Source organism: Nicotiana tabacum, chromosome 2 (assembly GCF_000715075.1).
Source record: "Nicotiana tabacum cultivar K326 chromosome 2, ASM71507v2, whole genome shotgun sequence".
Lineage (NCBI taxonomy): Eukaryota > Viridiplantae > Streptophyta > Magnoliopsida > Solanales > Solanaceae > Nicotiana > Nicotiana tabacum.
Window position 1 is genome coordinate 97,136,528 of NC_134081.1, and position 21,687 is coordinate 97,158,214.

General features: G+C 35.1%; 1 protein-coding gene across 2 annotated transcripts; it reads right to left on the bottom strand.

Moving 5' to 3' along the window:
* Positions 1 to 1,609: 1,609 nt before the first annotated feature.
* LOC107825230 (uncharacterized) lies at positions 1,610 to 3,668 on the bottom strand. Of its 2 annotated transcripts, XM_016652060.2 has the most exons (2): positions 3,565 to 3,668; positions 1,610 to 3,071 (listed from the first exon to the last, which is right to left on the bottom strand). In XM_016652060.2, exon 2 carries the CDS (start codon positions 3,067 to 3,069, stop codon positions 2,023 to 2,025), a length of 1,047 nt encoding a protein of 348 aa, XP_016507546.1. In that variant the 5' UTR covers positions 3,070 to 3,071; positions 3,565 to 3,668; the 3' UTR covers positions 1,610 to 2,022. The 2 variants fall into 2 exon arrangements, with proteins under 2 accessions (XP_016507546.1, XP_016507545.1); XM_016652059.2 differs by lacking the exon at positions 3,565 to 3,668 and having other exon boundaries at positions 1,610 to 3,252.
* Between the last annotated feature and the right edge of the window lie 18,019 nt (positions 3,669 to 21,687).

The following is a 21,687-nucleotide window of genomic DNA, read 5'->3' on the forward strand; positions in this document are numbered from 1 at the left end:
GCCATAATGAATGCTAACCAACCAAACAGCCTATCTCCACAGCATTAGACACATCATAGTACAATAATACTTACTAAATATACTCTTGGGTATGCACCTGAATTACTTCTCCCTGCTTCAGACAGCTCAAATTGAAGGATTCATCAGTATGCAAAAAATAAGAATACAAATAAATCGAATTCAACCTTATGTTCGCCTACCGACTTGGTTGGAATAAAAACTTTTTAACCATCAAGAGTTTATTAAAGTTTTACCACAGATATCTTTAGCTCGCCACAAGTTCTTTTCGACAATGCAATCAAGTTTATACTCTTTTACAATAACTTATGAATTTTCTACAAATCTCTCTAGATGGAAATACATAATAATTGTTCATCTGAATGAAGATTTTCACTGTAAAAGTTTTGTGATCCCATAAGAATTTAGGTACAATTGGCAGCTGCATGCTTTATATAAAAGAAGCACGAATTAAGAGAACTTGTAGTTCCTGAATTAAAAGGAGTAGGATGCTCGAGTTGATTTGAAATATGCCACACATGACAGAGAAAGAGAGGGAGGATCCAAATTAGAGTAAAGGCTAGTAACTAGAGAAGCTGTTGTCAGAGTTACTTCTCGCAGATGGACCTAAATCAATATATAAACATTACATCAGTAATAATAGGAGGTTTCCTTGAGGCAACTGGCAAGTCTGATGAGAAACTCTTCATAGATATATTCAGTAGAAAGAGACAATTAAAGGGAAGCAAATCCTGTATCCTACTCATGCTGAAGGATCCTCAAAGCCCAATCCAGGACTCATAAAGCTTACTGCAAGTTCAGTGAATCCAATAAAAGTTTAAGCTAATACAACAAATTTCTCCACAATGAGTGTATCCAATATCAGTTGATGCTAATATAACAAAGTTATCCAGAATCCTGTCTTCCAACCTTAGAACATGATATGTTGGAAGTCAAAACTATCATATTTGTACATCCAACAAAATCTAATTCAAAAAGAGATCTGAATTTAGTCTTTGGTTTCCTGCCATAATGCACTAGAACAAGAATTGAACCATAAATTGATGATGAATTAACGGGGTCAATTGTAACCTAGGAAGGTAAAATAATGCAAACGCCCAAGAGTCATTAGGTTTGGAAGACACATCTAAATTATAGCTTGGATTATATATAAACACCCAACCACCCCCAATATATTATTTTACTAAAGATGAACTTCACTTAACTACCTTCCAACAAATGAAGTCCATTCTCAGATAGAATGCTCACTCAATTTCTTCTGGAGAAAAAAACAAGGGCAGCCCGGTGCACAAAGCATCCGGCGTTCACGCAGGGTCAGGGGAAGGCCCGCACCCGAAAGGGGTGTGATGTAGCAGCCTACCCTGATGCAAGCATCACTGGCTGATTCCATGGCTCAAACCCGTGACCTATAGGTCACACAGAGACAACTTAACCATTCTTCCAGAGACTACATTATTATAATTGATGCAGGAAAAGAATTTTGGATATACATGGAAAAAAATAGTAGTAATAAATGATCACCCATGCTGAAGCATAATTAACTAAGGAATGAAATTCCAATCCATGTAAAGAGGAAAGATAGAGCAAAAGAGATAAATACTTTGATTTCATTTTCCCTAGCTCTTCAAGAACAGAAAGGCTTGTGTTTCTTTTAATGGTGAGATCAGAACTTACAGCAACTTACACTTTAAGTTTCATTCCTAAGGACAAGAAAGTAGACCTAGTTCCTAAGTGTCTTGCACTATACACTCTTTTCTGCCCATAAGAAAAGGAAAATCAGATAAATAACAGTAGACAGCCCTTTTCACATGTATGAAGTTTGAATGCTAATACAATATTTTCCATCACAACATGGCCACAGTTATTCCAACTTGAACTTCGACCTCGTAAAAAAACATGAGCAACACAACGGTACTGAGGTCTGTTGTCAGCCAATCCAAAGCCGTGGCACTGATAGTCTCCCCCTGCTGACTAGAGGAAAATTACACAGCATAAGAATTCTGATCAGCTCATATGAGTTTCAAACCAGTTAAAGATTTGTTCTGACTGCAAGCTGGTCATTTCATGATAAGCAAACGCAAGATTCATTTCCTCTTGAATGTGATTCGCTATGGACTTGTCTGGGAGAATAATTTCTCTCTCCTTGAGAGCTGCTTTCCATTGTATAGCACGCCCATCATTTCTCATGAAACCTTTCGTATCAATGAAACCCTTTTGCTGGAACAGACTATACAACTTCTCTGAGGTAGCTAGATCAAGACCCGGAATCCTGTCAGCTAAGAGATTAGATGACAATGCAAACTCCATGCATTTGACCTCTGCAACATCAATGCCTTTTCCCTTCAGGAGTGTCAAGTATCTCTGTATTCTCCGCCTTCTCCTTTCATCTTTGGGCATGTGCACGAAAAGGGTAGGGGAGTAATTCTTTGGAATGTCCATTTGACCAAACAATCCCTCGGCAATCATTATTGCGATGCTACTAAATCTTAAATCAGTTGCAAGGGATGAAACGAAATATCCACCAGATGAAGCACCCAACGCGACAAGAGGCAGGTTTAGAAGCTTTTGTTTCATAATCCACCATTCAATAATATCTTTAACAATCAACCTTTCCTCTTCAAACGACCAGCACCTCCCAGCACTAGTTACCGCAAGAACTGCAAATCTCCTAGCTAAGGCATTAAGGACGATTAGCCTTTCTTCAGGTAGACCCGCACAATTTGGGCACATAGGTGATCTATCCCAAAAGTTAGCTGCTTTACCATTACAACCATGTGCCAGAAAGAGAATTGCCTTGGGTGAGTTTGGGATTTGCCATATTAGATCTGTTCCATTTCTGAACTCCACAGTTGGGTCTAACTTAACCGAAGAGCTAAAGCTATTCCAATTTTGTATCAATAAACCAGATGATGAATCAGATCTTTCTCCAGTTTCTCTATATAAAATCAAAACTAGGACACAAATTAAAATGAGAAATGTAGTAATAACCGGCCTTCGCAAATGCTGGGCATTATTTTGTTGTTTCAGCATCCTATTTCCCCGTTTGAGCATGCCTGGAAAAATAATCAATACAATAGAATCATACATTTTAGCAGCACATCTCTAGACAACTTAAAAATAGGTCAAATGCACGTTCTCGTACAAAAGAGAGCGATAAACCTAATGAAAACCCTATAAATACATTCTTTTGGGGGAATAAAATAAGTAAACCAAAATTCAATTTCAAATATATTGAATCATTTGTTAAATGTCATTTATTGAAATACAGAGCAACAAAAATCACATTATATTAAATAGCATGAAACCTCTTAATTGAAGAATTAGTCAGTTAGCAAAGAAGGAAAACAAACTCTCTTTTCTGTAAGGTAGAATGAATTAGTAAGCTACTTTTGCATAAAATCAAACAAGTCAGGGGCATCACATTGTCAATTTGATAAAGCATGTGATCAACTATTTAAACAAAAGCCCGACACTAAGACTGCGAACACCAAAATACAACCCAAATCGTTTGAATTAATACTAATGAAAGCGGGTATTGTAAATTACCTTAAAGCGTTTCATTAATGATGTCTCAAATTATTCTGTGAGGTTTTAGTGCTACCGACCAAAAACTATTCATATCAGTGAAGAATGAAGAAAGCTACTTACACGCGCCACGACGCGAGTACCCGAGCTTGTCGCCTGGTCTTGGGCTCCCTTACAAATATTTTGAGCCCAACAGGTACAAAAGAAAATGGGATCTTTACACAAATAGCCAGTCATATTAATTGATTATACACAATTATACATATGTAATACATAAATTATGCATTTATTATACATTGACCGGTTATTTTTAGCTTAAGCGGTAGAGCGGGCGTCTATTTGGGTTAATTCTTCAAAGAAAATTGGAACTCTTTGCAGTATGAACCTAGGCCCAAGTTTTAGTTGTTAGTCCGAGTTTGGGGAAAGTGCACAAACAATCATTCTTAAGGCTATTATTTAGAGACTAATCAATACTTATTTTATCCTATAAATTTAAATTAACAATCTTAATTTCAAAAGAATTTAGAATATTTATATCTCGAAAAATTAAAATGAAAAACTGAAATTCATGACACATTGGCTAATGTTTAAATAGCAGCCCCTTAGATTGGTTATCTGGTGTCATTTCTACCCCGAGCTTTTGTTGTTAGCCCGAGTTTAATTACCCTCACTGTAGTAATAAGATCATAAAAAATTCGTGGTTTATTTTTTCTAGTCGGTATACATTGATTATACACAAATATTATATATCCGTCGGCTAGTTTTAATTTAAGCGGTTGAACGGGTGGAAATTTAGGTTGAAAGCTCATGAATATTCAGATAGTAATAAGATCATAGGGATCTTTTCAGGGCATATATAAAAGTTATTAATATTCGTGAGCGTGTATGACATAAAGAAAATACTTTGATTCTTGTTAAATTATGCATGGAAATTATAGATGCGTGTGCTTATATAGACAAATTTATCTTTTTACCGATTTTATGCCAAGTAGCGTAAGATCGATTGAACGCTATCCAAGGCATGAATACTAGCATAAAATGTCAGTGCTTTGCAACTCATGTAGGATAATTATTGGTCAAATTTACCTCCACGGTCAACTTAATTAAAGCGCCAAAGTGGAACAAAATAGAAATTATAGTCATATCATATCCTTATAAATGGTGTAAAAGTTGCAAAACAAACACAGGAAATTTACTGTGATTTGGCAAGTACAAGTTGAGGTAACACCTTTTAAAAGGTATCATCAATACGTGTGGTATAACGGTAAAGTTTCTTCTATCCTTCGACTTAAAATCTTGTAAATGGAGTCCCATTTGATTGAGAGCGCTAAAACATTGCGGCTCGTTAAAACGTTGCACAACCTTTTGGTTTCACTTTCACATTATATATATATATATTGTTGATATGATAATATGGCTCCTTACGTCCGGCATGAGACACAAACCGGCCATGTGATGTGACTGAGGAGCGACGTTCCCATTTGCTCATTTATTTCACTTTGACTATTATTAGCTCATTCTCGCGACATGACTCCACCAGATGTGACCTCAACTCCCGCTTTGTCCTCTCTACACTAGGATAGGATAAGATGATTTGGTTTACTTACATTTTACTTGTGCGAAAATTATAGAGTATAGGTTGTTTTTTAGGTAAATAATAATATATGAATTATTATGCGTGAATAATACTGTGATTGTATACATGAATTGAATCCACGTATTATGCGATTGTTAAATAGAGTATAATTATCCCACAATTTATCTGGAAAGTTCAAAATCGTCATATAATAATCTACAGAAATTAAAATAGAAAAAAGATAAGTTAGGTTATGTGATGATTATTTTTTCCACTAGGTAATCTAGGATTCTTATGCATGAAGATAATTTACAAGAAAAAATAATATAATATTTGATTACCGGAATTAAACTCTAGATAAACTATACAGAGTATAACAGTCTAAATCCAAACGTCGTATTAGTTATACAAATATTATATATTAGTTATATGTGTAGGATTTTGTAATGAAAATCAGATGTTATATAATATATGCAAAATTTATAAGAAGATTAAATTTTCTTATATTTTAAAATAAATGATATTTCAAGAAAATTTTATCCAAGCACCTAATATTAGGTCAAATCATAAGTAAAAAGTATATTAAACAATTGTAGTTATATGATAAAAAAAAAATATCTATAAAAAAGTGCATGCCATTTATTTATTGAATTTTTATAAATAATTATTTTTCGTATTTTTTTTATGGTTTCTTCTTGTATTATGTATTTACTATTTCTCTTGTCAATTAAGTGAATTGCACAGCTACAATCATATCATATCATCATATCATATCATCTATATTATTATAAAAGCATGAATGTTCTACGCTAAATGTTGAATGACAAAAATATCCTTAAAATATTAGCTGCCTATTATGCCCTTCCATAATTAAATTATATCTTAAACATTAATGCCTAAAAACGGAAAAGCAATTCAAATATTGTAGAGTCCAAGTCAAAATATCATTCTTAGTAGTCCACTTCGTAAAGAAAACGTGTTCGTCCATTCCTTCATTATTTTAATGGAAATCAAATTCTATATTCACTATCTATAGTTCTTATTACAAATATTAGACAATCAAGTGTGAAGAAAATATTATCTATAGTTTGGGAAGTTAATTATGAGTTGGAACTAAAAAAAGTCAAATATTAGATATATTTCAATTCTTTTCCACAGAACCAAGTATAAAATTCACCACAAATAGCAATACTTACGCCTCAGGTTATCAAAGTTAATTTATTATGTGGCGTGATCACAAATTTTGAATATACCTTCCCATAAGTGTTTGTTGCATTCTCGAAGTGATTTTAAATTTTTTAACATAATTCTCAAAATGTTCAGTTTCATTTTATCTTTTGATTGTCTCAAAACTTTATTAATGAGTTGGTTTTGATAACATATAATTTTTTTTTTAAGAATTGTTGAACGTCATACATATTCAGCATTGCTTCACAAACAATAGTGAATATTATCATATTTTAAAGTGAGTTTACAACTTTAATCATATAACATTGTGATTCTAAAATATTTAATTAGTTCCATTTTTCCTCCTATATTATGTCAAAAATGTTATTGATAACTTGATTTGAATTATATATTATGTTATTTTTATTTTTAAGAATTGATTAATAAACTTCCTACTTTGTGCATATTCAACAGTATAAGCGATTGAAAGTTTATTATTTTCAATATGCATTTCTCGTGCAACGCACGAACATAGAGACTAGTATTATTATATTATTATAAAAGTATGAATACAATATTGGTTTACCAAAATAACCTTAAAAAATTAACTGTCTTTTATATGTCTAAAGGATAAAATTGTAATATTATTTACTATGTTATGCTAATTTCACTTGGACAATGAAGTTGGACGATAAAGAATTTGCGTGTACTTCAAATTCAACTAAAACATTACTCCTTAGAATCTATATATATATATATATATATATATATATATATATATATATATATATATATATATATATATATATATATAAAGGAGGGACAAAGAGTGATGACTTGGCACCTCTTTTTGGCCAATAAACACATTTCTCTTTTTTCTTCTTTTTTGGGATTTTTCCTCATTTTTCTCTTCCCTTCAATTATTACTTATTACTTATATATATTAAAGAGACCAAAAAATTGATTTAAAACAATAACCGTTTGCCATTCAAAAGTCACGACCGTTTTCAAAGAATCATCAATATATTAAAAGTCCAAGAGCCTCCCTAGGTAAAAAGGCACAAAACTACGATTGCATTGTACAGCAACTCTTCGATGAAATATATTTTACAGAAACTCCTCTAGCAAAAGTGAGGCAATATTCACGAAGTTATTGAGCAATTATTTTGCCGAAGAGCATGGAAATCCTGATCGTGAGTCTTAATTAATGCTGCTTGCAAGTCTACTAAGGATATTGCAGATGTAGAACCGTCCCTTATACATCCTATACGAACGGCCTATCTTGCAATTTCTCAAAATTTTACAATTAAATTATGAATTATCCCAGTTGTGCTTGTAATCGCCAAAAAGGTCAGAGAAAATTTTATTATTCTTTTTTTTGTCTGAACCTTTACAAGCAATTTAAAATTTTTCTTCTTTATAGATCTCTAATTATGATTGTATAAATTATGTAAACATCCATTAACAAGGTAGATAGCACGTGGACAATAGAACTTATTCGCAATAATCTCATTTGATTCTTAACCAGGACATGCAGTACGAGGGAACAGAAGAGATAAAGTAGCAAGAAAACGAGATAATAAGTAGCGGGAAAATTGGTTTAATAAGCAGTTTGTAAAACTTATGAAAATCATTTACTTCATCATTTGATCGCCATGGTAATCTTTTTTCATTGCTTTTATAATTAATTTCTTTACCAATTCTAAATTTCATAATAATTTTAAGCTTTCATTCATTATAAAGATCCACTGCTGTGCAAAATTACTCCGGCCACCAAATCAATTCTGCTGGTGCTAAACAAAAGATCATGGGTGATAACCTATTGATTGCTGTATAAAATTCTTCGGATGGAATTATCAAGTCTTTCGGAGGCATAACCAGTGAAAATGAGTTCTTCGATTAACAATACCCATAAAACCTTAGGAGCATTGCATCATCTTTCTTCTTTTTTGGATTGGCAGGGTCTGAGTTATTTGAGCAGTTTCTTGGTATTATTAGTTGTTCATAATAAGTCTTCACATTTGTTGGTTCAGGATCTTAACAAGGGAAGACTAGAGTACTAGACTGCTTTTATGACCTCAGTGCAGTACTACATATTCTGAATTTAGGATATTTTCTTTCATGTAAGAAAGTGTTAGCATGTTCTATCATTTATATACGTGATTTTTTCAAGAATACAATAAGTTTTATAGTCCGAAAAAACGATACTACTGAAATTATGAAATACTTCTCTCAGTCAATATTTCAAGTTCAATTTGTGGCTATGAATTGCAGATAATTTATGTTATTTCATCTATATTATCAAAGAAATACACATATTTTCATCTGTTGCTTTAATGAAGATCCTTCACTTATAATTTGCAACTATTTGCTCCCTGCAGTGACTCCTGATTTGGTTGTTTAAGATAGCAATTTAGAATGTCAGTCGGCGAAAAAGCAAATATGGATACATGTCTGATGTCCACTCTTTTTCAACTTTTTCTAAAAGATGAAATTGCTATTATTGGAAAATGAATTCCCTTTAAATTCAGAAATTCTTTGATTCTATGGGCATAAATAAGATTAGCTTCACAAGCAAATGAGCAAGCCCATGTACCTTAGCTGTTCTTTTCTTTTATGGTATCACATGGGCATTGTTGTGATGAATTCAACCGTTGATGATATACAACAACAACAATCAAGTATAATCTCACAAGTGGGGTATGAGAAGAGTGGTGGGTATGCAGACCTTACCCTCATCCTAGAGAGTAGAGAGACTGTTTCTGATAGACCATTGGCTTAATAGTTGATGATATAAATACTATTATTCACGAGCCAAATAAGAAATAAGAAGGTTATATATCATGTTGAGTACGCTTTACAACTGCCAATATTCTGTTGTGAATCAATCAATTGCGACCCTTTCAGATTACTAGAAATAGAGTTTTCAAGAAATTAATTATTATACATGGTAATGGGAGACACTAGAATTTTGTATTCATAATTTCTTTGCATGTGTATGTATTTAATCTAATTGAAAAACAGAAAGTGAATAGTTTCATGACGAAACATTGTTGGAGATGCTATGCCGAAGTATAGTCAAGTAAAGACAATAACTTATGTTCTATAATCTGAATATATATATATATATATATATATATATATATATATATATATATATATATATATATATATTTTGGAATGATCCTCATGGAATATATGCTATTGTAAGCTCTTTTTATTGATTCCCTTTAATATTAAAATTAAAGGAGGAGAGATGAAAGGAAAAAGAAAAACAAAACAAACAAAGAACAAGAAAGTCAAAAACAAAAAAAAAGTGTAAAAACAAAAACCAACACAAATTTTGATATCGAGATGACAAATTTTATTGTACAATTTCTACAACTCTTTTCTTTATTTTTATGTGTATTCAAGGAAACGTGCTCACTGCCAGTCCTTCTATGTAGATGGAGTAGCCGTCAGTTCCTCCCTCTTGGTTACTGAAATTTCTATATTTTTTTCACTAAAATAAAGATCATGATCTTAAAGATTATAATATGATAGGTACAAAAGAGGATGGCAAACATTTAGTAATTGCAAAAATAATGAGTAACGTATATTTTGGAGTTATAACAGAAATAATATTAAGTGTAATAATTATAATATATTTAATAGTAAAAAGTTCACTGAAAAGGGAAAAAATTTTGGACGAAAAAATAACAAAGAATGAGAAATATAATCGCGCGAAGCGCGGATATACTCACTAGTTTATAATAAATGATAGAGTTCCAATGCCACTCAAATTCACCTGTAAAATAACATAAGTACTTGTATCAAAATAAGATATTGATAGTGGATTACAAGCAAAGATACCAAAAACTAAAATACTCTTCACATTAGAGAAGTCAAACTAGAGTATTTTTAAGCTTAAACTCCCACGGCAAATACAAAACAAGAACTGTATTTTTATTTATTTTTGTTAGGAGTTCATCGTTCCAGTATTCAATCGTGCCCTATCTAATATTAATCCCAATTTTAATTAAAGCTATTAGATATTTTTTTTGAAAACATCTTATTATAAGTTTAATTAACTTATTTTTATATCCTTTGATATATTTCTTTAATGAAAAAAAATTACTTTGAATAAATTGTAATATTTTAAAATCTATCAAAGAATTTTAAATTCAAATAAAATATTATTCCAATATTTAGCTATAATTATGAAACTAGAAACCCTAAAACTAAATGTGCTCAACTTTCCCTTCGCTGTGGCAATTCTAAAACATGCGAATTTAAGATATTTGGAAAAGGGATAGCCTTTTATTTTCCCTTTAATTTATCGTTAAACATTTATTTTCAAGCATTAATTTTTTTTTAAAAGTTCTCAAAGCAGACCAATGCATGTTAGATTAGGTTTGAGATGAAATATATGTCGAAGTTTAATATTTCTTTGATTGGCTTATTTTCACAATTAAATGCTCTTATGCCATGAATTGTCTCCAAATTCAGGATTTATAGTAAATTTATATCTAAATAAAATAAAAAGGCCATAGAATATTGTTAGCAATGTATTATTTGTAGTGCTTGGTTAAACAAGGTTCTTAGAACATGTGTACACTTAAAACTTAATTGCTTTGAATAATTTATCCGCAGTCGATATAATATACTTTTTCAAACAATTAAAATAACCATTCCAATTGTGCTAAAATATAGTGATGGTGCTAAAAGGGATAGAAAAGAAAATTTAACAATTTGGCATGAAGCACTTATAGCTAAGCGTTAGTCAATCGAAATAGTTAACAAGAGCTTTGGAGTATAATGAAAATTGATGTATCATTTGGTGAAAAGTAATGAGATTTGGAGGTAATTTTCATCAAATGTTACGAGTAGTTCCAAAATCGATGAGGGCGGAGACTATAAATAGAGGTTTGGTAAAAATCATACTTCTAACATCAAATAAAAAGATTCAGCCAACAATATATACAAGAGTTAGAATAGATCCAGCATTCATGATGATTACGCATGAGCGTATAAGAAGAGATGATTTGGTCTCCTTCCAAAATAATTGATTGTTAATCTCAATAATTATGGTAGTGCTAGATTTTTTAATAATATTCATCATTAATCAAAAATGTAAGTTCTCCAAAATACATTATGACAACAACTATAATAACTAGCAAAAATGAATATGTCAGTCAACTAGATGAGATGTCGATTGTCAAATTATTCTGTGAAAGTAAAATCCTTCTTAGTTTTGATCCGTAAAAGATGATAGTAATACATACTAAAATATTTTAACACAAAAGGGCTTTTCACCATACATGTTTGTAGACATGCTATTTATATACTTATAATCTATTTAAAGGCGAAAAGCTTTTTCTCATTCCTATAGTAAAAAACTACAACAAAATACAAGTTCTTATAGTTCAATCTATAAATGAATGCACACTGAAGTTTCCTTACCCGCTTTGTTTATATAAATAATTAAAATGTAATAGTGATAATAAAATATTCTCCTATATGGCATGAACTAGCTAAGAAAGTGATGTTTTATGAGATATAAGTTGCATGAAATTAACAGTATTTATTATTAGTTGTGTCTATGGTACTGTATTTACTTTACCATTTTATTTTTTTTATCTTTCTCTTCTTAGTTAGGTTGTTACGTGTGAAACACGTACATAGAAACTAGTATTATACTAAAAGTAGGAAGAGTTTAGGTGTAAAGTTAAATTATCAAAATGTCCATCAAAAAGCTAAATGACATTTTTACCCATTATTTACGCACAACTCCTATAATGCTTTTGGACTAAATAGTAAATTTATCTTTCAATAAATGATAAATATATAATGATGGTGGATTCAAAAGTACAACCTTTCATATTGTAATGGGTAGAGCAATTTTTCAATAAATGTCTAGAAATTTATTATGGCTTACGATGTATGAGGTGCTCTTGGAGTATGTATTTATCAATAATTTAGAATTCACAACTGTAGTGCATAATAAATGTGGTAATTTATAGTCCCATTTTCAACACAAGAAATAACTCCTGTAGGAGATAGAAGGGCAGAGGTTACGTTTGGGAACAAGGGAAGAGGAAAAGCTAAAGGTTGTTTGGATTAATTTTTATTGCTTTATAGTCTTCATTCATGGAAGACCATTCATTCCCATTTGTTTTGCAACGATATATCAAGGTTCTTCCTTTGCTGGTTTAGATTTTGTTGCACTTGAATTGTTTTATGTGCTCCGAAGTCAAATAAGTACATTGACTTGAGGCAAGTATTATTTCATTTTATTTTATTTTTGTCTTCTCTGCGGTGTTATTTGTATATCTACAGGGCATATCAAATCATATATCTTGGCCGATATAATTAATTATTTCAACTTAACTATCTTCATCATGTTATTCCTTATTATCATCCTTACCATCCCCAATTAATCTAAACCTTTAGCGGATGAATTTGAACTTTAAATCTTCTTGCAAGTTGACAAGTCTTCTCAATAGATACTTTTAAATTAAAAGCTCTCGAGCATTTCTTTCTCAACATCGTCGAAGTATCTATCAAAGTTAAGGCTATTGTAACACGCCCTTAGAATCTTGCTGGGTTCATCAAAGAGTTTATTTTCTAAGTACGGTGTGTGAGCACTTAATTTTTGACCGTGCTTGAATATTTCCCGCTTCCCAGACGTGTCCCCACTCAACTTTTCTTTGTCCCCCATGCTTTGTCTCCCCCACACTTTACTCCCTACTCCACTCTCCATTGTTCCCCACTCCTTGTCCCCCATGCTTGTTCCCCATGCTTGTCCCCCCACACTTTGCTCCCTACTCTCTCCATTGTTCCCCACTCCTTGTCCCCCATGCTTGTCTCCTATCACAAACCCCATACCCCATTTTCAGCTATAAAACACACACATAACATACAAAAAAGAGGAGGAAACCAGCAAAAAAAATGAGCTGCAAATCCAGCCCCAAAACTCCCTCAAAACAGCTCAAAAACGAGCTGAAAACAGCCCAAAAAATGAGCTGAAAACCAGTCTACACACAGCTGCCGATAACACCTCAAAAGAGTCACTTTTCTCCAGTTCAACACCCCCCAAAAACGAGCTGGAAATCTAGTCCCAAAGACGACCTCAAATTCTCCAAAAAAGAAGCTGAAAATCTGCCCGAAAATGCAGCCATGAACCTCCATTAAACACCACCCAAATCAGCCCCGAAACAGCCCCCAAGCACAAGCTAAAAACTGCTAAAATCAGTTGGAAAATGCAGCAAACAGAATTGCAAAACACCACCCAAAATTCAGCGTTAGAGAGCAGCAAAATCAGCTGCGAATCTGCTGAAAAATCTGACCAAAAGTAGTGAAACAAGCTGCGAAATAGCTCGAAATCCAGCCACAAACCTCTATTGAAACCACCCTTTTACACCCGAAACGGTTGTCCAAATATAGTCGAGTTGGTATAGTCTTTTTCTGGATCCTGATTCGTAGTCGTAGTCGGGTTCATGGTCAATTGGCTCTGTTCTGTTCGAGGTCCGAGCTTTGTTTCGCTATTGTGTTTCGAAAGCAACAAGGCCACACTCTTGTATTGAAGGTCGATTTTTCTAATTTTCACTTTGTTACAGTATTTTGAATCTTGTTGTTCACTGCTGAATCTATTAATCTCTACTTCTCTGTCCTTTGTTTGGCATTCCTAAGCTGTTTTCTGCACAATCAAGTATTGGATCATGAATTCAAGCCTTTGATTTGTAAAATGTTGAGTTCCTATGCTTGATAATAAAATTCTAGATCTCTATTGCTATATGCATTTAGTTTCATTTATGATTTTATTTTGTTTAGTTTTAATCTGACCATGCTGCAGTAGTACAATATTGTTTATGACAAATAAAATAAAAGGATGGATTCTGGATTAATGTACTATGTGTGCACTTAAATCTATAATGGCATGAATAATATATGATTTTAGTTAGTGCTAGACTCTTATCACATTGATGTATTGTCCTAAGCCAGTTTTGGGTTTCAATAACGATGCACCTGCAGTTTATGAATTTGGACTCAAATCGTCCACACATTAATTCCACAAGTATGGGACCTCTAATCTCAAACAAGTTTTAGCAAAATTAGTTAAACTCTTGAATATGCGTAGCATGCTTTAAGCGTGATTAATAAATTATCGTGGCCATGGGTACGATTCCCGTGGTATGGTCATGATACGTAATCTCCAAGTCGAGTGTGCGTTTCACGTGATTCGACCATCACTTCAAATAATAATAAAATTTAACATGTTATAAATCGCGGGTGCGTTTCACGTGACGCGATTCGCAACGTATAAAAAAAAAAAACGAGTGTGCGACATCGCGACTTGTTCAAACAAATTTCATAAACACTAAAAACGGTTAATTAATTAAAAGCGGTAAACGATAGGTTTTTAAACATGTTAATAAATCATATAATTAAGTCAAGTTTAAGTCTATAAAGCGACCGTGCTAGAACCACCGGACTCGGAGAATGCCTTACACTTTCTCCCCGGTCTACAGAATTCCTTACCCGGACTTTATTTTTACAGACCAATAATAATAGAGTCAAACCTTCCTTTGACTAGGGATTCAAATAAAAGGTGACTTGGAACACCCGAAAATCAATTCTAAGTGGCGACTCTGAACAATAAGATAATCCCTATTTCAAATTGTCACTTTAATTGAAAAAACTCTTTAATCCACAACAATCCAATAACGCACATAGTTATCTTTGTGGGGGATAAAAAGGAGGTGTGACAGCTCTGGCGACTCTGCTGGGGAATCTCAAGAATTTGAGCTTGTATATTGACTTTGTTTGGCTTTATTACTTTTTGTATATATTGTGATTTATTTGGGCCTAATGTGTTACTTGTCCACTTTTTTTCGTTTTGATATTGTTGAATTGTACATATAAATTGTATTCTCTCGCACCCCTCTGAGTCTTCTTATAGTTAGTTATGTTGTGTTTGCCTACCAACATCACAAAATTTCTGTCTTGAGATAAAGCCAGTTAGCCTACCAGCTTCTAGTGAAGGATTTAGTCACACATGCTTAGGCGGGAGAGCCGTTAGCTAACCAGTGTTGTTCTACTACTAGTAACGCTTGACGCTCCTCGGCTCGGGTTGTCCGTCCGGGTAAGCCAGGTCTAGATACTATCTCCTTTAGGATTTAGAAACTTAGAAGAACAAGCCACAAGCAATGAATATCCCTAGTAGGCTACGCTTTATTTGCATCATGTGCATTTGACTTAGCAGCTTTCGACACAAGGGTCGAGTTCTGTTTTAGGACAAATACCTTGTTGAGACCATTATGTCATGTTATGTGCTACTTGTTGCATTATTTAGGAGGCTGGCATGTCGATCGACTTTAGCATAAATCAGTTGAACAAATATAGAAAAAATGATGTGGTCTAGTGCATACGGTTTTTAAAGATTAATTTTTCAAACAAATCAAAAAAAAAAGAACATAGTCGGTTTTGATCGAACTACGCGGGTCTGATTCTCATCGGATGTGAGATACGTACATAAACCTCATCGGTTCCGGCCCCCTATTTTCAAAAATCCAAAAAAAATATTTTTTCTTTAATTCCTTCTTTAGAAGACTTTATTTGATGTCAAATCCAAAAATCCAAAAATATTTTCTTCTTAAAAAAAAAGAGTCTTTCTCCCAAAATTCAAAAAAAAAAATCAAAATCCAAAAAAATATTTTCTGTCTTTTTAAATTTACAAAAAAAAAATCAAAATATTTTCTTTCTTTTTTAAAAAAGTATTTCTTTCGAAGATTCCAAAAAAAAAAAGCAAAAAAAAAACAAATATGTGATTATTTGTATATGAGTTAAAAAAAAAAAGAGCTAGCTTATGTACTTTATTTCTAATCTTCCTGAACTACGTAATGATCTAATTCATGCGGCGTCATGATACGTAGGCAATCCCCATCGGATTCGATCATAGCCATAATCAAATTGAGTAAAAAAAATCGAAAAAAAATTGAGTGAAAAAGAAAGAAAAGAGTGACAAAAAATAACAGAGAAAAACAAAGAGCGAAAAACAACAAAAAGAGAAAAAAAAATCAAAAAAAAGGAAAAAAAAAAAGAAAGAGAGAGAGCCTCCCGAGATGGATTACCCCTGTTGGTGAATCATACTCGATCTTGTTCCAAAAGGTAGTCAGACTAGGTCTACTGTGGCCAGTAGCCCCGAACCGGCCAAGCCCTGAGTCCCATTCGCACCAGGCTAATGCTAGATGTGAATACCACTCTGGAGCAGTGAGACATGATACAGAAGACTGTTAGACTCTTAAGAGAGCAGTGGAAGACCTCATCAAGGTCAAGGAAATAGTGCTTAGGGATGAAGAGGCCCCTAATATGATGAACAATCCTCTGCCTACTCACACCAATGGGCCAGTAGTCAGAATGATCTGTGAAGATGATGAATTTGATCTGACACTGAAGGCCATTGCAACCATTGTCGAGATAGAAGAAAATCCAAAAAAAACGGTCGCCAAGCCTGAAAGTCCCCCGTCAGACGGGAGTCTCGGTAGCCAATCTTGCTATCCTTTCTGTGTTCGGATTTACTTTATTGTCTTACTTTTTGATGTAAACCCTTCTATCTTTAATTTTTTTTATTTTTTTATTTTTTTATTTTTAAAAAATAATCAAATTAAATGAAATTAATATTTCGTTGAATGTTTCTTTTCTTAATCTTATCACCTTTCTTATTCTCTTTTTAGTTCTGTCAATGCAGATTTTAATGACATGACATGCTTGCAGACTTCATGCTTAGATCCTAAAAATGCTGTTAGATCTCGAAATAATGAATCAAGAAGCAGAATGTGTTGAAGATAAGGCTTGTGAGAAAATAAACAAAGAATTAGTATAGTAGGCCTAGGCCAAGTCCGAATGAAATCAGAAGAAGTTAAAATTCCCTCTCTTCGGATCATTGTTGAAGCTGAGATTGAGGATAAAAATTGGGTCAAGAATCGATTGGAACAATTGACACTGATTGATGAAAAGCGATTGGCCGCAGTTTGTCACAGGCAGTTGTACCAACAAAGAATGGCTAGTGCCTACAACAAGAAAATATGGCCTAGGAAATTTGAAGTGCGGTAACTCGTTGTGAGATGTATCCTCTCGCATCATGAAGAAGCTAAAGGAAATTGATGCAGTCAAAAGGTACTATGTTTGACCCTTCACGCACCTTTAATGCTCTTTGATTGAGATGACGAAGGCTTTCATTATCCCTACCCAAATACCATTAACCCTTTTTGCCAACCCATTGAGCCGGTTACCTTTCTTTGATTACCCTCTTTGGAACCTGAAGGAGTTATTGAAAAAAAAATAGTTCATGTTACCTTGAACTACGTTCGACTTGATTCCGAAAGGATACGTAGGCAGACTCTCTCTAGGGTTCAGTCACACCAAAATAAAAATCTAGACTCCCACACTCCCAAAAATCCACACTCCCAAAATTGGGGCAGATGTTACAATTGGTTCGGCGATGGTTTCGCCTGAAAGGTTCCAAAGTTGTAATTCAATCCAAATCCTTTTCACCCAAATCCTTCTCAAATCCTTCCGATCAATCAACGAGAATGTTCAAAATGAGAGGATACAGTTACTTGGATTTGATGCAATCAAATGAGAGAAATAAAATGAGAGAGTCTTATTGGTGAAAACTCGCACGGGCACCATAGGGCGATGACGAGCTGAGCAAATGAAAATGAGAGAGTCTTGTTAGTGAAAACCCGCAAAGGGCACTATAAGGCGATGGTGAGAAGAGAAATGAGAGAGATCAGCTGTTGAGAACCCACAAAGGGCACCACTGATCGAAAAAGGTTCCTTACAGCCATTTGCATCGACACAGTCCGGGGCAAGGTTTCTCGGTTTCGAGGCAAAAGTTGTGATAAATTTTTAAGAGTCGGACGATTTACACGGATCAGGCATCTAGTCCAAAAGGCATGTCATGTTCATTGAAGTCCGCATGTAATCCAGATAAGTCCTTCTTTCCTTTTCCCGAAAGGGACACCTCTTGTTTAAACTCAATTTCCATTCCATTGTTTGTTTTTCTTTGAATCCATTTCGGTCTAACTTTGTTCCAAAACTAAGGCAAAGAAGGGATAACAAGACTGATTTACAGGGCTTTCGTTTGATACAAGCTAATATTCAAGAGGCACCCAGCCTTGCCATGGGCATCAAGTCAACCCCGACTGGCCATGGTGGCTGATGCTTTGAAATCAAAAACTCTTGAAAGGAGAAATTCAAAATGAAAGTGCCTACAAGGCAAAATAAAGTTGAATAGGTTAAGTCCCAAGTGGCTAACCGTTTTGGCAAAGTTTGAAAAGCCAAAGGTTTCCCAATGCTCTGAAATTGAAAGTTGTGGAGGAAAGAAGTCGAAAGTGAGATAACACAAAGGCAAAATAAAGTTGAAAAGGTTAAGTCCCACCCGACCAACCGTCATGTAAAAGTTTGAGAAGTCAAAGGCTCTCTGGGGCCAGAAATGCAAGTGGTATTCAGGAAACATCTAGTGGTAGGTTGAAATCATCATCAAAAGAAAGATGGGCACAAAGCCAAGCTGCCAAAGACATGGAGGCCACAAACTGACCACCACTTTAAAAACTCACAAATTTTCTTTGTTTGAAGTAGGAACAAAGCAGTGCAGAATGGCGGTTCTCAAAGGACGAATGTCACCAAATGTAAGCTCCTTAAAATCTTCAGCATTCATCACTACTGTCCATACCTCTCATTTACGTAGCTTAACCCAGGCAAAACCTTTTCACCTAGGGGGATCCAGCTCATAGGTCCGGGTAGAAGTATTCTTCGCCCAAGCTATTTTACGTAGCTTAACCCAGGTAGAATATTTTCACCTAGGGGGATCCAGCTCATAGTTCCGGGTAGAAGTACTCTTTGCTCAGGTTGTTTTACATAGCTTAACCCAGGTAGAACCTTTTTCTCCTAGGGGGATCCAGCTCATAGTTCCGGGTAGAAGTACTTTTCGCTCAGGTTGTTTTACGTAGCTTAACCCAGGTAGAACCTTTTTCACCTAGGGGGATCCAACTCATAGTTTCCGGGTAGAAGTACTTTTCACTCAGGTCGTTTTGCGTAGCTTAACCCAGGTCGAACCTTTTTCTCCTAGGGGGATCCAACTCATAGTTTCGGGTAGAAACACTCTTCGCCCAGGCTGTTTTAGGTAGCTTAACCCAGGTAGAACATTTTTACCTAGGGGGATCCAGCTCATAGTTCCGGGTAGAAGTACTATCGCTCAGGATATTTTATGTAGCTTAACCCAGATAGAGCCTTTTCGCATAGGGGTATCCAGCTCATAGTTTCGGGTAGAAACACTCTTCGCCCAGGCTGTTTTACATAGCTTAACCCAGGTAGAACATTTTTACTTAGGGGGATCCAGCTCATAGTTCCGGGTAGAAGTACTTTTTGCTCAAGATATTTTGTGTAGCTTAACCCAGGTAGAACCTTTTCGCCTAGGGGGATCCAGCTTATAGTTTCGGGTAGAAGTACTCTTCGCTCAGGATGTTTTACGTAGCTTAACCCAGGTAGAACTTTTTCGCCTAGGGGGATCCAGCTCATAGTTCCGGGTAGAAGTACTCTTCGCTCATGATGTTTTACATAGCTTAACCCAGGTAGAACCTTTTCGCCTAGGGGGATCCAACTCATAGTTCTGGGTAGAAGTACTCTTCGCTCTGGATGTTTTACATAGCTTAACGTTTTACGTAACTTATCCCAGGTAGAACCTTTTCGCCTAGGGAGATCCAACTCATAGTTCCGGGTAGAAGTACTCTTCGCTCAGGTTGTTTTACGTAGTTTAACCCAGGTAGAACCATTTTTCCTAGGGGGATCCAGCTTATAGTTCCGGGTTGGAGTACTCTTCGCTGAGATTCTTTTACGTAGCTTAACCCAGGTAGAACCTTTTTCGCCTAGGGGGATCCAGCTCATAGTTCCGGGTAGAAGTACTTTTCACCCAGGCTGTTTTAGGTAGCTTAACCCAGGTAGAACATTTTCGCCTAGGGGGATCCAGCTCATATTTTCGGGTAGAAGTATTATTCGCCCAGGATTGGTTTTGTAGCTTAACCTAGGTAGAACCTTTTCACCCAGGGAGATCTAGCTCATAGTTTCTGGGTAGAAATACTTTTCGCTCATGATGTTTTATGTAGCTTAACCCGGATATAACCTTTTCTCCTAGGGGAATCCAGCTCATAGTTTCAGGTAGAAGTACTCTTCGCTCAGGATGTTTTACGTAGCTTAACCCAGGTAGAACCTTTTCGTCTAGGGGGATCCAGCTCATAGTTCCGGTTAGAAGTACTCTTCGCTCAGGATGTTTTACGTAGCTTAACCCAGGTAGAACCTTTTCGTCTAGGGGGATCCAGCTCATAGTTCCGGGTAGAAGTACTCTTCGCTCAGGATGTTTTACATAGCTTAACCCAGGTAGAACCTTTTCGCCTAGGGGGATCCAACTCATAGTTCCGGGTAGAAGTACTCTTCGCTCTGGATGTTTTACGTAGCTTAACATTTTATGTAACTTAATCCAGGTAGAACCTTTTCGCCTTGGGAGATCCAACTCATAGTTCCGGGTAGAAGTACTCTTCACTCAGGTTGTTTTACGTAGCTTAACCCAGGTAGAACCTTTTCGCCTAGGGAGATCCAGCTCATAGTTTCCGGATAGAAGTACTCTTCGCCGATATTGTTTTATGTAGCTTAACCCAGGTAGAACCTTTTTCGCCTAGGGGGATCCAGCTCATAGTTCCGGGTAGAAGTACTTTTCACCCAGGCTGTTTTAGGTAGCTTAACCCAGGTAGAACATTTTCGCCTAGCGGGATCGAGCTCATATTTCCGGGTAGAAGTATTATTCGCCCAGTATTGGTTTTGTAGCTTAACCCGGGTAGAACCTTTTCACCTAGGGAGATTCAGCTCATAGTTTCCGGGTAGAAGTACTATTCGCCCAGGATTGTTTTTCGTAGCTTAACCCAGGTAGAACCTTTTTGCCTAGGGGGATCCAGCTCATAGTTTTCGGGTAGAAATATTATTCGCCCAGGATTGGTTTTTGTAGCTTAACCCAGGTAGAACCTTGTCACCTAGGGGGATACAACTCATAGTTCCGGGTAGAAGTACTTTCACTCATGTTGTTTTACGTAGCTTAACTGAGGTAGAACCATTTTGCCTAGGGCGATCCAGCTCATAGTTTCGGGTAGAAGTATTATTCGCTCAGAATGTTTTACGTAGCTTAACCCAGGTAGAACCTTTTCGCCTAGGGGGATCCAGCTCATAGTTCCGGGTAGAAGTACTCTTCGCTCAGGTTGTTTTATGTAGCTTAACCCAGGTAGAACCTTTTCACCTAGGGGGATCCAGCTCATAGTTCCGGGTAGAAGTACTCTTCGCTCAGGTTGTTTTACATAGCTTAACCCAGGTAG